Here is an 18,146-nt window from a genome sequence, read left to right as displayed (position 1 = left end):
GTGACAATTGTGTGTGTGTGTGTTTTGGGGGTGAGGGAGGAGAAGTGAGGTGTCAAGATTGTTCAGTTTAGCACACACTCCATGTCTGCCAAGGGCAGGATCATCAAGGGCAACTCAATTCTTGGAAGGGGGAAGGGTGGGGAGCTTGCATAGACAAGGGGACAGCAACACCTTGAGTAATCACACCACCTTCACCTCGGATGCTACGGCTACAGTTTCTTTTCAGCTGCAGAAAAGAAGGTACATATCTGGCTACACATTAGAACTCAAAACTACCCTGGAGTCGCCACCACAGAAGTATAGGAGACGAATGTACTATTCAGTATGGCAGACATAATACGGAGCAGTCCAATGGAAGATGGGAGAAAGTGAAGAGGTTCAAACTAGGCAGGTGAAAAAGACACACCTGGAAAGAGATGGAGATTTAAGTCAAAAATAAACACATGCTGCCCTGGTTTACAGCCTCCAACTCTACTCTTTGAGTTTACTGTACTTAATGACTTATCTGTGATCTCTGGGGTAATCATCCATCCATCCATCCATCCATCCATCCATCCATCCATCCATCCATCCATTCATTAAAATTTATTCCCCTAGGCCAAAGGACTTTTTGATTTCAACAAATTCCAAGTGTTTTCAGTTCTGATTTTATTGTCACACAGAATTCTTTTTGTATTCTCAGGCTCTCCACAGCAAGAAGCTGCTAGAGATGCTTAGCCCTCTAATGGCATGCCAGGACACAATTCTGCTAAGCAAAGAGTTCCTTTGGGCTTGGTGTGGGGAGGGCTGGAGATTCAGAGATGTCTTGTGAAAAAAATGTAACGAGTGCGAGGATGATTAGACATCAATCATTTCTGTATCACCGAATCTCTTTGAGGAAACCAGACTTGTTTCTCTCTCCAGTTATGTGTCTGAGGAGCTTGTGGTCCCATTCATTCTGCAGCTCTAGTTCGCCACTTCCAGCGCAGATGGGAATAAATCGTTTTTAAATTGCTCAGAGACATAGAGCAAGGAGTTAGATGTAGGAAGAGCCACAAATGCAAAGCCAGACTGGTCTTTTATACCATTATTTCAAAGCCTGAAATTCAATCATTTTTGTGCCTGCTGCTGGGTGATACACTGCCTCATTCTTGTCACATTTGCCCATGATTTGAGCCACAATCTCAACAAAGAGTATTTTAATATCTTCCTGTTAGATAAGCAGGCTCTATGTAATTCAATCAGTGACATCCTTAGAAGGCACTCGTTTTTCAAGGATGAATATATGCCTCTTGTACTCCAAAATCAAGCTGCCATTGTGGCTGGGTCTTTTGGGCTTCTTTTCTTGTGCTCCCTTGGACATCAGGGAATCTTGGTTTTGGCCTATTTCCCATTCTCCGACAGGTTCGATGGATGGTAGGTAAGGGTTCTTTTAAAATTTGCAAGGCTGAGCAAGACATTTCAAGAGGCTGGGTTAATAGAAGCGTGTGAGACAGTAATGACACGCTGTGGAAAACCAGCTCTGCCAAATGTTATTTTAAAGGAACTTGAACTTTTTGCACAATCTGATGTGGCAGAAAGTAAAATGAGGCAAATGGCAAAAATAGCATCATCCTTAAAGATCCTGGACATCTTGAAGATCCTAAAATGTCTAGCTAAGACAGAGGTGATAGGAAACAGTGAAACTGGGACACACATCACTCTGGGTGGGCCCAGACAGTCATCAGAGCATACAGGTGACCTTGGATGGAAATAGAGGAAATAAAACAAACCAGGTTTTTGGACAAAGAGTTTCTTATTCATGACACCACACAAATGACCTAGAGGTAGAAAGCATCAGAGTGTGTTTATAGATGACAAAGAATAGACAATTGTTTTGGCTCAAAGGGGCCCATTTAGAGTTCTTCAGTTTAGAGCCAGGTGGATGGATCACACTTAGAATCCTCACTACTCAGGAGGCTGAGACCTGGAGGACTGGGGTTAGCTAGGCAGGGAAGAAAAGTTCATGAGACTCGGTCTCCAAATAGCTATCAAAAAGGAGACCTGGATGCACGGCTCAAGTGGTAGAGAATCAGCAATGTAAGCATGAGTCCCTAGGTACATACGCAAGTATTTCAGAAAACAAAACAACACATATACATGCAATGAACAAACAATAATAGTTCTTCTGAGGATGATGTGCAAAGGGCCTAGCAGAGCTTTAATTTGTAATTTAAAAAAAGTGCAAGGTGAAAAAAAAAAGTGCAGAGCGAAGTTACCTCCATGACTCAACTACAGTTTACCTTTGGCAAGCTCAGCTCTCTAGCAATTACAATTGCACCTGCTCTGTCTACCTATTCAATTACAATCACACCTGCTCTGTCTACCTATTAAGACTGCTGTGAGATTAAAAGAGGATAGCCACTTGCAAATACTTGTAAGAACAAAATGTCACACAAGGATTAGCAATTGTCAATACATGGAGTCCATCGGCTCAATCACTCTCCTGGAACATAAAGTCAGTGTGCTTGCTGTCAGAGCCTGCTGACGACAGTTTCCCTGTGTTTAGGGGACCCTGAAGGAGCAGATCCACTTACTGCCTTTTATTTTTCTGTGCCTAGCAGGTAGCACCTCCTCAATGTTCAGGAAAATCCTAAATAAGAACTTAGGGAGCTCAGCTAATCCTTCATGGGCAAATTCTGGTTTGCTTACAAGTACTTTCCCTTCATTTGGCATTTCCTTGACAGCAAATAGAAAGGACAGAGACCGCTGGTGTTAAATCAAGATATCATCATGCTAGCACTTAGTGGAAATAATTCTCAGGGTTCTCTACTGTCTGATCTCCAATCATGCCTAATGCAAGCCGACCCTTATCTCCTCATAAAATCTTTCCTTCCGTTATTTTCCACCATGATTTTCCTTGCTCCTTGAGCAGGGACTGGCCTTCACCTCAACTCATTCAGTGTCCCGCACATATTTGCTGAAGGAGCTGTGTGAGGAAAAACATGTTGGGGACCTCATTCCTGGGGTGGTTCAGCATCCCCAGCTTCCTGTTTCAAGAGAAAAAGTCCATCCTCCTAGTTGGAGCCTGAACTTTTCCTTTTTGTGGCTCTGTTCCCAAGGGTGTGTGTGTGTGTGTGTGTGTGTGTGTGTGTGTGTGTGTGTGTGTGTGTGTGTGTGTGTGTGTGTGTGTGTGTGTGTGTGTGTGTGTGTGTGTGTGTGTGTGTGTGTGTGTGTGTGTGTGTGTGTGTGTGTGTGTGTGTGTGTGTGTGTGTGTGTGTGTGATGTTAGGGATCAAACCTAGGGTCTAGTATCTGCTAGAGCAAGTGCTGTAACCACTGAAATACTGCTTTTATTTTTAATTATACAAATACATTTTTAATTATACAAATACATTTTGGAGGCAGAATCAGTGAGTAAACTTGGAGAAAACTGTTCAAAACTCATTGTCACCAGTGACAGCTCCTCTACCAAACACTGCCCAAATTATAGCCTAAAGATCTCCTGCACTGATGAAAAGAAAAGCAGCAAAGACTTTGATCTCATCTTTGACATGGGTGGAAAGAAACCTGTAAACTCATCCCTGGTGAATGTTTATCAATTTATTGAAAGCTTACCTTGGTTTCTCGGAGAAGAAACTGCAGATCTCGTCCACTGAGGATGCCATGGTTTTTCACGTAACTTGGAATGTTCTTTGTGCTGGTGCCATAGACAGTGGCATGCACTTCCATGTATGTGTGGATGATGTCCAAGTACATCTTCTTATTCTAAAGAGGGAACACAAGAAGAGAGCATTTGTCTTTCCCTTTCACTCCACCTGCCCAACAACTTGCCTGATAGGATTGAATGTTATTCTAAGACCCAGAAGCATTTTTGTTGTTGTTGTTGGTGGTTGTGGTGCTTGAACTCTGGGCCGGGGAGCTTTCCCTGAGCTCTTCAGCTCAAGGCAAGCAAGCACTCTACCGCTTGAGCCACAGCACCACTTCTGGTTTTCTAGTAGTTTATTGAAGATAAGAGTCTAACTGACTTCCTGCCCGGGCTGGCTTTGAACTGTGATCCTCAGATCTCAGCCTCCTGAGTAGCTAGGATTACAGGCATGAGCCATAGACGCCAACCCAGAAGCATTCTTAAGCTCAACAATTTGTCAATCCAGCTTCTCCAACTTCTTTTAAAAGTAATCTACCTAGATTTTTTTTTTTTTTCAGTTGTGGGGCTTGAATTCTGGGCCTGAGTTCTGTCCCTCAGCTCTTTAGCTAAAGGCTAGTGCTCTACCACTTGAGCCACAGTGCCACTTCTGGTTTTCTGGTGGTTTATAGGAGATAAGAGTTTCACGGCTTTTCCTGCCCAGGCTGGCTTTGAACCGCAATCCTCAGATCTCAGCCTCCTGAGTAGCTAGGATTACAGGCATGAGCCACCGGCACCTGGCTTCTAGCTAGATTTTTTTCCTTTTTTTGGTATATTTTTTATTGTAGAAATACTGTACAGAGGGGTTACAGTTACATGAGCAAGGTAATGAGTACATTTTTGAAGATCAAAGAGTCACAACGGCCACGGTGCCATTTTCTAAGCAGCAACACATTATATAGCAACATAATACTGCACACCAACAAAGCATTATGGCCAACTCTTTTTGAGGTTCCATCCTCATTTTGTAAATTACTAGAGACTCAACACATTGCTTTTGGCTAATTCTCTTTTTGGGAGAGGAAGTCTGAAGAAAGAAGGCCCAGAGAAGACAGTTGGTTAGCCTGGAATATATATCCAGAGATGTTAAACTGTCTCTAAAGAATGCAAGCATCTCTAGTTCTTGCCAGTATTCCTAGAGATGATTAACTCATGTTGTCAGAATGGGATCCTGCTTAGTTCTGATCTTGGGGTGAGGAGAGTTCCCATGCAATGGACTGATGAATGCAGCCACCGGAGGATGAGAAAATACAGGTAGGCCAAAGTAGAAAATAAAAGTCAAGTGGGAACTTTGATGAGCCCTGAAACTTTCAAGAGTCCTTCTACTTTTCATCAGAAACAAATGCAAATCCCCTTCCTGTATCTGCAGGCCCTGAATTTTGAGGCACTTTTTGAAATAGAAACCACCTGGGAGCGGAAGCAAGCTCACTTTCTCTTCCTCTTCATGTTTCTGTGTGACTAAGTAGTGCAAGCTGAATTTTGTACATTTTTTTTTTTTTTTTTTTGAGTGAAGTTCTGTAATGTTTCCCAGTTGTATGAAAAAAAGGATAAAGTTTTGTCTCCCATTCCAAGGCTTTTTTTCAGATTCTTGGGGCAAACCTAATTCTAGCAGGTTCTGTGACTGCAGACATGGGGCGTGGCAGCAGCCGCGGCAGTGAAGGGAGGGAGGTGGGCTCTGGGTGTAGTGGGTCACAATCTGCCCTTTGCCATTCCCTACCCTGCTACTAGTACTCAGTTTTGGGAAAGTACATCAAAATCATGCCTTAGAATGGTTCATGAGTAAAAAGAAAACAGCAAGTTCAAATCCTCTATTTTCTCAATCAGGAAGATTATGGGTAATCCAGCAAGCCCCTCCCTGTAGCCCAAGGTATAAATAAAATGGAACACTTGAACTACACGTTTAATTCCATGAGATGCGTGTGTGGCTTGCAAGATGCGGAGGCCAGTACTTCAGAGACATGGATCCTTGGTATGATGACAGTAGAAGCTGTTTCTAAGCCATGGCTGTCCTTTTGAAAATTGTGCCATGTTTGGCTTACTTTTATTCAGCGGAAGTCCACTGGAAGGGTTCTAGGATAGGGATCTGTGTTAGATGTGTCTGATTACTCCTGTTCCTCCCCCATAGGCCCTGGAAAACAGGCAGGCGCTCAGTAACCCTGCCCCCTGCTCTGAGGAGGGGCTAACCTGGGGGTCAGCAGGTGAAAGCCCTCCAGATCATATCTTGGGAGATCAAAATCCTGGACATTGAGGGGCTACTGATGCAGAGTTGGATGTGGGCATTATGGACAAAGGTCATGCAGTGTTGGAGTCTGCACAATTATGGAGCAAGAAATAAGCTGAAGGGAAGAAAAGGGGAAGGTAGGTACACAGGTGGTAATGAGAAGGCCTCAGATTGTGACAGAGACATCATTCCTGTGAATATGACAGAAAAAGAGGCCAAGAGAAAGGAGGACAAAGAAGAGAAGAAGAAAAAAATTAGACAAATAGGAAATTAGGGCCCATATCAACTCTGCTGGCCATCTACCTGGTGCCCATTCCTATCCTAAATCCCTAAGGCCTCTTATAACAGCAGGTACCCAAACACTTTCCAGATTCCACCCCACATTTTTATTTGAGTTCCTAGGGACAATCCCACGCCTCCCAAAAGAAGCCTCTCAGGACATCTTGTGGCCATGAAGCAGGAATTGAGATGGGACAGGCATCTGTTCCCGATGGAAATGGGAACCATTTCCCATGAAATGCCAGCTGCAAACTAGGAAGAATGGACCACAGGCCCCAGACCAGGCCTGTGGGAGCAATAGGCAGAACTGCAAATAGCTCATCTGTTTCTTGCTCTGCTAAAAATCATTCGCAAACTAAAGACAAATTGAAGACTAAGATCCCAGACAAAACTCTTGGAAAAGCCATGATACATAGAAAGTCACTCATATGTTGCTGTCAAATCCTGGCAAAGTTTGGAGGTTTGGAGCTTCTTTCTTCTTTCCTCCTCCTCCTCTTTCCTCTTTCTCCTCCTCCATCCTCCTCTTCCTTCTCCTCCTCCTTTTTTTTTTTTTTTAAATCAGTCTTGGACTTGACCTCAGGGCTTGGGTGCTATCCCTGAGCATTTGTGTTCAAGGTTAGCACTCGACTACTTTGAGCCACAGCCCCTACTTCCAGTTTTCAGGTAGTTAATAAGTCTCAGGACTTTCCTGCCATCTGGCTTCAAACCATGATCCTTAGATCTCAGCCTCCTGAGTAGCTAGGATTATAGACATGAGCCACCAGTGCCCAGACTGGTTTGGAGCTTCTAAACATATAATCAGGGAGAAGTTAGTCAAGTGGAAAGAAGTCTATGTAAAGGCTAGCAGAGTCTATCAACTTATTACTCTTTAGGCATGGTATATCTGAGAGCAGAAATTATTGTCAGGGAGGATTTATAAAATCACACAAACAAGAAAATCCTAGCAGGTCATCAGAGGGAAAAATGTTTCAAGTATAACTGTGATCTTGGAAGGTAACTCTCCCTAATTCTCCATCATCACATGTCAGAGTTCTGTAGTAATCTTGTGAGAGTGACCCATACTTTCTGTTCCACATAAAGGCCCAACCCTAGGTTCTCAAACTCAGCTACCTACACTGCATTTCCACTCAGATTGAAGCTCACCGGAGGCCAAAGGTACCCAAGGAGTTTCTAGTTCCAATCTCCTGCCTCAAGTTTGAGTTAAAACATCCAACTGTCTCCTGAGATTGTCTACCTGGTGTGCTTGTAGCCACTTCCAACTGGATAGGTCCAAAAGATGTATCACCTTACCATACCAGCATCTTCCCCTCTGCTCCTGAGCTGAGTGATTTGACATCAACTTTACTACCAGGTACCTAGACTTTTTGTTCCTGAACCCTTATACCTCGGCACATCAAAGTAGTCACAAAGTCCTGCTGATGCTGCCTCTGCCAGGCTGAGTCTGATCTTATCCATCTGCATTATGCTGTAATTAATATAAACAAGATCATTTTAATTTTTTTTTGGTGGTACAGTGGTTTGTACTCAGGGTCTCACACTTGTGAAGCAGGTGCTCTACTACTTGACCCATGTTCTCAGCCTCTGTTTTTGCCCAGGCCAGCCTCAGATAGAGATCCTTTACAGCTTCCCATATGCCTGGGATTAAAGGTATGTTCTACTACTACACCTAGAGCTTATTGAGATGGGGAATCTTTAAAACTCTCTCCTTTTAAGGGAAGCACTGGCCTCAAACTCCTGTTCTTCTAATCTCTGCCTCCTGAGCAGCTTGAATTATGTGTGAGCCTACCAACAGTACCTTAATGCACCTTCTTATGGCTCAAAAACATGATACAATTTCTCCATAATTTCTGGAGGTAAAGAGCAGCATTGAATCATTGCAAAGTAATAATCTGTATGGCTCAATACTTCTTTCGCAAACTTCTTTAATTGCGCAAAGCAACAGTATGTAGCAGTATTGTCTATACATGTAGGCATTTGTAGCTGAAGTATAAAAATATATGTGAGGATGAAATTAAATTTCATATATTTGTTAATGAGGATGGGTTGCAGAGGCAGATGGAATGTTAGCAAAATTTGTAACTGATCATTTTCATGTTAAAATATTGTTAAGATACTAACATTTATAAATACAGGTGGTGTGTGGATGTCTGTTATGATTTGAATGTGTGTCTCAGAAGCTGACCTGTTGGAAATTTGAATGTTGATGGTATTTGGAAGTGGAACTTTTACCCCAAGATAAGTATTCAAATGTTTTTTTGTTTTTTTTCCTTTCATGCAATTGTTTCTATCATATTTATAAGATGATTTCTATGTTGCTTTGTATGTCCTTCCCCACAGTATAACCCCTGCTTTCACTGTATTTGATGTCGGTATAATTTGTGGAGGGGAAGGGAAAAAAACAAATCATTTGACTAGGGATACAGGTGGACCCATTGCAACAATGAGATGTACAAGTCATTATGTCGAAAAAACGAACTTAACAACTTTGGTGGGGGGTGGGGAGAGGATCGTGTGGGGTGAAGGGAGGAGTATGGGAAGGGATAGGAAGGGGAAACAATGAGGAGGCAACAATGCTTGATAAGAAATGTACTCGTTATCTTGCCCAAGTAATTGTAACTCCTCTGTCTGGTATTCTCACAATTAAAAAAAAAAAAAGAAGTAATTCGGATGAGATGATGACATGAGGACGGGGCCCTTACTACGTAACATTCGTGACTTTATGAGAAGAGAGATCTGCTGTTGCAATGTTAAGATGCGCACCAGGTCTTCTCTGGGCGCTGAGCAGAGCTGGCATCATGCTCTTGGACTTCCCAGCTTCCAGAATCATTAGTCAAACAGACTTTTGTATTTCTTTTTGTAAATTACCCAGCCTCAAATCTTTTTGTACAGCAGTAGGAAATGTGCTAAGACCATGCCTTACTTTGTACATTTCTGCATATCTGTCTTATTTCAGAACTAAAATCATGCAATCATGAGTGAGTAAATAAATGCCAGTCTGCCCAAGATTCCCAAACTTGTATCATTGCCACCATGGTGGAAAGCTTGGTTCTTGCCATCAAGGGTTCAAAGAATCCTTTCTCTCTTCAGTGAACACTCAACTTTGTGTTTAGGAAAAGGAGACTGGGGTGCAGTGGTCCATGCCAGCAATCCTAACTTGGAATGCTATGATCTGAAAGATCACAGTTTAAAGGTATCTCATGAATAAAGTTTGTAATACTCAATTTCAACCAATAAAACTGCATGTGGTGACATGTGTCTATCATTGCAGCGAATGGAAAAGTATAGGAAGATACTGGTCTAAGCCTGCCTGGGGATAAATGTGAGACCTCATCTGGAAAATAGCTACAGTAAAAGGGGCTGGAGGTGAGACTCAAGTGGTAGAGTCCTTGCCTGGCAGATGCTAGTACTGTAAAAATAAAAAATAGAAAGGAATGAAAAGAAAAACAGGCCTTCAATGAACAATATCCTTTGCCTGCCTTTCCTTCTCTTTTGGGAGGGCACAAAGCAGGGAGCGGTAAAAAGGGGTAGGAGGGCATTTTCCAGCATATCACCTCTCCCTTCTGCATCCTGGTCATCCAGGCCTAGGGTGGAGGTGATATCATAGACCTAGGAGTCCCATGAATCTAACAACTACATCAGGGTCACTTCCTAGCAAGCTCTCCTTCTTTGACTTGAGGCCAAAGTCAAAGAAAATGATCTCCTCCCAAAGTCCGGTCAGCCACTTATTTCTAGAGACACAGTCCAGGACTTACACTGATCACCACACCACAGCATGTCACCATGGGAAAGGACTCGGTGAGGTCCTAGGCCAGAAGCTGGCAGCCCCCTAATGCTTTCCATCTCCAGTTCAATTTAAATTCCTATTAACAACAACAAATGTAGCTGATTAAAATTTAAATCTACCTAACCTAATCTAGGGGAGAGGAGATGCAAATGAAAAGGGGAATGCACACCAGTCAACGAGCATTGCTGTCTGTGTGTCTCTGGTGGTATAATTATGGCCGTAGCTGGAGGCAGGTATAGTAGTAGAACTGGTAGGAAGCTATATAGAGCTTGGATGGAAAGCATTAAGAAAATTCAGTCTCAGCAACCCTGTGTGAGGAGGAGGCCGAATGTAGAATGGGAGAATCAAAGGTTCTGGTCAACTTCTCTTGTCTGGAGAATGGGGCCAAAGGAAAGTACTTGGGTTTTGCACTGGAGTGGATACTATGTACTTTTCTCCCCAGTAACTCCCTAGCTCTCAGGCAGGCAGGCAGACACAGACAGACAGGTGCATGCATACACACACACACACACACACACACACACACACACACACACACACACACACACACACACACACAGACTTGCTTCTGGACACTAGCTCCTTTTATCCATAGGACACCACTGGACTTGCTGCTTTTTATAAACAATTCTATAACCCTGTTCACCATTGGTTCATTCACAGGCAAAGACTTGGTGAGTCCCCGTGAGTGGGAATCCTCCTGGAATGCTGGATAGGGGTGGATAAAGTCAACCCTCTCCAGAACAACACAACTGAGCTGCTCCAGCTGAAATAGAGCTGAACAAGCAGGGTCCAGGCAGAGAAAAATGGAGTTGTTGCTCCACTGTTCCAGTGATGTCTGAGCTCAGACACATCCTTGACCTCTCCCTGTGTTTGAAGAGTTAGCCCTCCCCATTCACTGCCCTGGCTAGTAAAGTCAGGCATCTTGTTATATACAGCAAGAAGTGTAGGCAGGTACTGCTGGTTCATGCCTGTAATCCTAGCTGCTCAGGAGGCTTAGATCTGAGGATCATGACTCAGAGCAAGCCTGGGCAGAAAAGTCCATGAGACTCTTCTCTCAATTAGCCAGCAAGGAAAACAAAACACCAACAACCTATGAAAACAAGTACAAAAACAGAAACATAGAAGTAGTGGAAGAGTGCTAGCCATAAGTGGAAAAGCCAAGTAAGAGATTTAGGTCCTGAATTCAAGCCTCAATATTTTCATGAGCATGCATGTATACATGTTACACACATGTACACACACATACATAGTGTCCTGACCAGTACACTGTGGATACAAGCTGTATGGAATTTTCTAAAGGCGTAGCATTTACCTTTTCTTCACAAAAAAGAAACTGGTCCATTGCATAGCTTTTTTTAACAAATCTAGAGGCCCCATGTACATTATCAGTAGAAAACATTATAGTTCAAAAATGCATTTGATACATCAATAAATCCATTGTCAATTGAAAAAAAAAACTGTAATTCAGGCTATACGTTTGGGACCATGTACACCCAACAATGAATTGTATTTGATTCTTTAAGAAACATAAGGCCATACAGTACACCTGAAACCAAACTAGCCATGAAAGTCCCTTTGCTGTCGCTGGGGCATCACCCCTCCTAACAGCTGTGTGAGCCTTGTCAGCTAGTGAAGATGACCCAGTGGGAATCCAGCTTGGGGAAGAGCTAGATGCTTTTGGAAAGGTAACCCTCTCCAGGGGGACAGAATCAGCTGCAAACCAGGCTAAATGAGGAAAGTTAAGACTCATTGATTGAACTCAATGGTGGTTTTGTAAGCCTTTCTCAGGACTCTCCTCCATTCCTCCTGGCATCCATCCATCATAACCTCTGAGTGAAGTTCCTTGTCTGAATGGTGACACACACACACCTTGCAAGCCTTCTCCAATTCCCCTGGAGTTTCAGGCAGTGCGTAAGCCTGAGCTACACTATGGAATGCCCCTTTCCTGAACAGCATCCCAGAACTATTGGGAATTGGGCCAATGGGACAGTGAGACGGAAAGGGAGGGGGAACTCGGATGGGGACTCGGAAGGAAAAAAAGAAGTAAACCTATTATTTTACTTATTCCAGTGTAAGGCAGAGCTCAGCTCCTGCTTGTGAACTATCCAGGGTCCCTTGTGCTGCTACGTCAGTATAACTCCTAGTAGTGATCAGTGCAGTCTCACATTCCATCATGCCCTTTGCTCCAATAAGTCCAGTAGTCCTCCTTCCTCCAGGGGGGACAGTTCTAAGCCACCCCTCCCCTTAGTAGATGCCTGAAACCCTTCACAGTGCCATTAAAAAAAAAGTTATACACATATATGTCTGAATACTTTTAAACTCTTAAGTTAGGCACACTAAAAATAAAAAGGATAGTGATAAAATATTTAAGTGAAGTAAGCCAGGCTCAAAGAAACATAGGTCCTATGGTTTCCCTTATTTGCAATAACTAGTGTATGTCTGAGACAAGCAGAAAAGTTCAGATAAGGTAATGTTAAGCTAAATGCACCCCAAGATAGGGACACAAGTGGTTTTTTTCTTTCTTGCTATTGTTTCTAACATATTAATAAGGTACCATATGATTGTTTTGTTTCTTTGTATGTATATGGGGAAGGGAAGGGAAGGGAAAAAACAAATTGTTTAAATACATGTTGACCCATTGCAACAATGAGACGTACAAGATGCTATGTTGAAAAATTAAATTTACAATTTAAACAGGTGGAGGGGATTGTAGTTGAGGAGGTGGGAGGGAAGGGATGGTAGGGGAAAACAAAGGAGGAGGCAACAATACTTTGTTCACGTAACTGTAAACCCTCTGTACAGTATTTTCACAAAAAAAAAACATTTTTAAAAAGAAAAAAATATTTTTAATGATGGTTGCTTAGACTCTGTAAATCATTGATTTCTAGAATCTTCCATTTGGTATTTTTGAACCATGGTGGACCACAGACAACTAAAACTGTGACCAGACAGCAGGACTACAGAGAAGGTGGGTAGAGACTGCTGTACACGAATCTGCCTCAGGCCTGGCTTTCTGCACTCAGGCTCCACACACTCAGTTCATCCCCTCCTCATTACCATTAGTTTCCCAAATTGCAGATTTTCCTCCTCTATGGAAAATGATGGAACTGGGAGACCTTCTCACAGCTCTGTTCACAAATCCCTTTATGATCTGCACTTCTTTTCTGCAAGCTCTCAGTGTTACCTCCCATTCCTCTCTGGTGTTCCTGAAAACACCTGCAGCTATTACCCTTTCTCACAATCCCCTATTGTCTTCCCTCCTGTTCTACTGGATGGACTCCTCCCTCCTCCTCCCCTACACTGGGCAGCCTGGCTTTCCTGGCTTCATCCAGGTGGTGCTGGTTCTTTCAGGAGCCTCTTCCTGGGCCTCTAGGGCAGCACTGTCTGAGTGTTCCCACCTAGTGGGGAATGTGAGCTTCTCAAGGGCAGGCCATGAGGCTCAGCAGGAACCTGGCACTAAGCAGATGCCCAACCACTGCATCCTGGCTGGATAAGAGGGTAGAGAAGACATAAGCCATACCTTCTAGGACCATGGGAAAAGCAGTCCTAGGCATTGCCCAGCTGTTTCAGACACCTGCCAGGGATCTGCCCATCTACCCACCCAGAGTCAGGAGCAAAGTTGTTCCACTTGCTCCTAGCAAGTGATTAGATGGCCTATTTTAACTCAAACTAAAATAGAAGGAGAGGGGCAAACCTTAGGTAATATAGTTGATTCATCTTGCTTTTAAACATAACTACAAAAATAAGGCTTTTTGTCAGATAAAAGGGAAGAAGGGCGTTTGAGAGACAAAAGAAAACAACCTCACCTGCCTGTTCCAGAAGGCCAGATTTAAGAAGGAAAATGTATTTTATTCCAAGATTAGAGGTAAGCTCTAAAATGCAAATCTCTGTGCATTTCGGCAGTGAAGCAGAAGTAATTTACATTCAGAATAATTTAGTCTGTGCAGTCTTTGACTCATATATCTGAGGTAACTGTGCAATGGCCAAGTATGTGTGTATTTAGGAGAGGATTACATGTGTCTCACTCAAGCCTCTGTAGGACTTTAGAAGACCCTCAGAAGTTAAGAATCTACCAATTGTCCATCCCTGACCAGCCCCTCTCCCTCACTTCTAACCCCTTACCTCTTTACAAGAAAACTGATCATCATTAGGGGAACTAACAAAGGGGACTTTACTCCCTCATTTATGGCTGATCTGTGGTCCACCTATGGTTAAAGAACAATCAAAAGAAGGGAATCTGTATCTTCTGATATCAACTTAAACATCCCTAAATGGAAACATCTGAAATCTTGCTGCATTTCAGGTTTTAAGACTAGCGATGTTCTTCCTGGCCATAAGGGAAACACAAATCAAAACAATTCTGAGAGTCTCTGTCACCCTAGTTACACTAGCCAACATTATGACTTCAAACAACAACAAATACTGGAAGAGATGTGGGAAAAATGTAAACGATTACAACCATTCTGGACAGTAGTCTGGAAATGCCTCAAAAAACTAAACATAGATCTTCCTTATGACCCAGCCATATCAAGGTATCTACCTAGAACTTCACAAGCCAGGGTACTCTGAAGACACTTGCACATCCATGTTCACTGCTGCCCCATTCACAGTAGCCAAGTTATGGAAACAGCCCAGATGGCCTACAATAGATGAGCTGACGCAAAAAAAAATGTGGCATCTATACACAGTAGAATTTTTCACAGCCATCAGAATGAGCAATATTATGTCATTTGCAGGGAAACGGACAGATTTAGAACAAACCATGTAAAGTGAGGAGAGCCAAGCTCAGAGGAACAAACAGCTCATGTTTTCTCTCATATGTGGAAGCTAGATATAAAATATACTGAGACATGATAAATTATATATGACTCTAGGCATTCACACACAGTGAGACCCCAGGAGAATACTCTTAGGGAAGAAACACAAACGCATGCAAAGCTCATGTGCCTCTGATCATATAAAATTTATATGAAATTCATTTATTGAAATGAACTCAAGGAAATGGAAACAATGGATTTTTCTTTGTTGTTTTTATTTTCTTTTCCTTTTGTATTGTTTGTTCATCTGTCTGTCTTTGAGAAAGTAAAGGGGGACATAGAAATGGAGGGACAAAGGGTGAACAAATGTAGCAATGGCACTCCTAGACACTATGCAGAAAATTAACTATACAACTTGTGGGTCAGTACAGGAGGGAAAAACTGGAAGACAGTGAGAGATGGGATGATGTCCAAAATGAAATGTACTCATGACTTAACTTACGTAACTGTAACCCCTTTGTACATCACCTTTATTTTTTATTTTTATTTATTTTTTGGTCATGGGGCTTGAACTCTGGGCCCGGGCACTGTCCCTGAGCTCTTCAGTTCAAGGCAAGTGCTTTACCACTTGAGCCACAGTACCACTTCCAGTTTTCTTAATTGGAGGCTTTCCTGCCTGGGCTGGATTTGAACCGAGATCCTCAGATCTCAGCCTCCTGGGTGGCTAGGATTACAGGCACGAGCCACCAGTGCTTGGCTCATCACCTTTATAATAAAAATAAAAAGATCAAAATCAAAATAAAAAAGACTATGGATGTTCAGCCAGTACAAGACTCTGCAAATATTGTACAAACTAACAAAAGAAAAATCCTCCTAAATGTAAAACACTTTTGGTCCCAAGCATTTGAGAGTAATACTCCACCTGCACTTGTTTCCAAACTTCTCCTTGACCCACCCTCAGCTGTGTAAGTTATAGATCATTTAGGGCAAAGGCCCAGCAGCTGTCTGTAGGACTGAATTAGATATGCTTATGAGTGGCTCTAGAATCTATCTCTACTATGACTGCACGAGAAGTTTGGCCTGTGGTTTAAAGGGGAAATCGGTAAATTTTTCAGTCTGACAGATAATAGAGAAAGAGCCATCATCCTGTATTTGCAACTTGATGGCAAATTTTTCATCTATAAATTGAGGATCACACCACTTCACACTTTTATTACACACCTACTGTATGTGCAGCATTGAGCAAGAACTGGGATTTATGAAGTACATTAAGGTGTTTAAAATGTAACCATCTTTTAAAAAAAATATGGTGCCAATCCTGCCCCACACTCATAAAATGGAACTGCTAGAATCACAAGAGCTTAGATGGCTAAAACCTTCCCTTGGTGCTCAGCTTGAACCAATGCCCTTGCCCCCTACTGATGTCTTTTCTGAGCTGCTAGTTAGTATGCTGCTCCATCTTGCAGCCCTGTTGTTTTTCAGGGCTCTCCGTCTTAGCACTAGCACTTTCTGCCATTTAACAAATGCTTCTTAAAGGACCCTGGGGAACTGCCAGCCAGTTTGTGAAAACAAGAAACCCTTTGACATGACCTCTTTTCTGCTTTGAGGAGGGCAGGGGGTCTTCAAATTGTCAAGCTGATTTCTCTTTCCCCCAATGCAAATGCAGTCACTTATGGATAATGATGTCCTTAAATCTAGTCTGATTGACAGAATTCTAAAGCGACAAAGCCCAATAGCTACTCTACTGTGCTCAGAAAAGAGGCTGGGAAGCTGAACACAGACCCTAGCCCAAATGGGTTAAGAGGCTCCTCCATGAGCTTCCTATTCTCAGTGTTAGACACTAGATTCACAACACGAACAAAGAGAAAGCTGTCACAAAGGAGGGAAGAAGAGGCTAGCCTGGAAAACGGAAAGCTTTGTTTGGCTTAGAATCTCCCCCAAAGCTCAATGAATAGTGGATGGCATAAACTTGATTGAGTCTTCTTTCTTGAAACCAAGCAGGAGATGGATACCCTGGTGGGTGTTGGCCAGCAACTGGCCACCAGGATTGCTTCACAACAAAGAAGAACTGGCTCCCCTACAAAGGACCTGTGGCATCTTCAAGGACTTTCAGACTGCTTGGGCTAGGTACGACCTTAGTTACGAGTACAAGGTCACATTGGCAGTGTGTGTAATAGGCAAGACACACCTTTGCCTGACCATAAGGCCAGAAGCCAAACAAGAAGGGCCATGTGCCCTCCACATGAGCAACCAGCCCTTACCTTCTGAGGCAGGGCATAAAAGGCATGTGGAGCTGGGGTAGCCAGCCTGTACTCACCCCTGAGAGAGTAGGGGGAGAATGCTGGAGATGGGTCTGGTATTTGCCCTGAGGGAGGATCCTACATCAGAACCAACCTCTAGAATGGCCAGTGCTGCCAGGAGGATTAGACAGGCTTCTGTTGTGATAAGAGGGGGCTGTATAAAGGGCACTTGGGTCCTACTGGATAGGACTTTGTAGGGGGCCACAGGGACAGTGGGCAGCTGCACATCAGGAGCTGAGAGGGAATCAGATAAAGATGAGAAACAAAGTTAGTACATGAGTGATGCAAGGTGGGGGTGGGAAGGGACAGATAGCAGAGACTCATAATCCAGCCAGAGCACAGAGCATCAGACACCTGCAGAGCCCAGGTGGTGGCAGCTGTATGGGGCAAGTGTCTTCCCAACAGTACTGTTTGCTTCTCTCTTCTCTCACTTGGCCCCAGTGGGAACTCACAGCGTTCTGGTTTGTGGGACAGGAAGATGGTGGGCAAGGTGAGGAAGTATCCTGCAGTCTGGGGAAGCCAAAAAGATGACCTCATGCCCTGAGCCCGCTCAGGCTCCAAAGCTTGGCAGCAGAGAGAGAAAAGCTGAACTTGAAGTGGTGTTCAGAGTTTCCATGATTAAAATAAAGTGAACACTTTTACCACACTGGGATTGTTTTTGGAACTACAAGTTAACAGAAGGGTATTTTTACTGCTTAAGAAGCACAGTGCCTGCCCAAAATTGTATCCAAGGGGCAGGGAAAAACAGCTCCACCAACTGAAAAGTTCAGCTAGTTGGTTTTTCTGGTGGCCTTTTAGCTTATTTATACAGAGTGCCTTTAGTTGGGACTTGGATAATCATTTTATATGTCAACTTGTACATGTCTATGCATAGGTGCTTTAGAAAAACAAAGCATACCATGTAACCTCATGGATATTAATTTATTAACTTAGGACAAACCTAGCTATTTTAAAAATCAAACCCCGTGCTGGGTGCCGGCAGCTCTCGCACCTGGAATCCTAGCTGCTAAGGGGGCTGAGAACTGAGGATCGTGGTTCAAATCTCATACAGGCAGGAAAAGTCCACAAGACTCTTTTATCTCCAATTAACTACCACCAGGAGTGGATGTGTGGCTCAAGTGGTAGAGAGCTAGCATTGAGCAAAAAAGCACCCAGACCGA

The 18,146-nt window shown here is 43.2% G+C and overlaps 1 protein-coding gene across 3 annotated transcripts in view; it reads right to left on the bottom strand.

Moving 5' to 3' along the window:
* Mgat5 (alpha-1,6-mannosylglycoprotein 6-beta-N-acetylglucosaminyltransferase) overlaps positions 1-18,146 on the bottom strand; it is a 228,350-nt gene that overhangs the window by 46,342 nt on the left and 163,862 nt on the right. For all 3 annotated transcript variants that reach the window (XM_042683383.1, XM_042683384.1, XM_042683385.1), the window contains one exon: positions 3,576-3,725. In XM_042683383.1, coding sequence (XP_042539317.1) covers positions 3,576-3,725 — 150 coding nt within the window. The remainder of the gene's footprint in view (positions 1-3,575; positions 3,726-18,146) is intronic.

Source organism: Dipodomys spectabilis, unplaced genomic scaffold (assembly GCF_019054845.1).
Source record: "Dipodomys spectabilis isolate Male_0828 unplaced genomic scaffold, ASM1905484v1 ptg000081l, whole genome shotgun sequence".
NCBI lineage: Eukaryota > Metazoa > Chordata > Mammalia > Rodentia > Heteromyidae > Dipodomys > Dipodomys spectabilis.
Note: the sequence above shows the minus strand (reverse complement) of the source record. Positions and strands in the feature narration are given on the sequence as shown.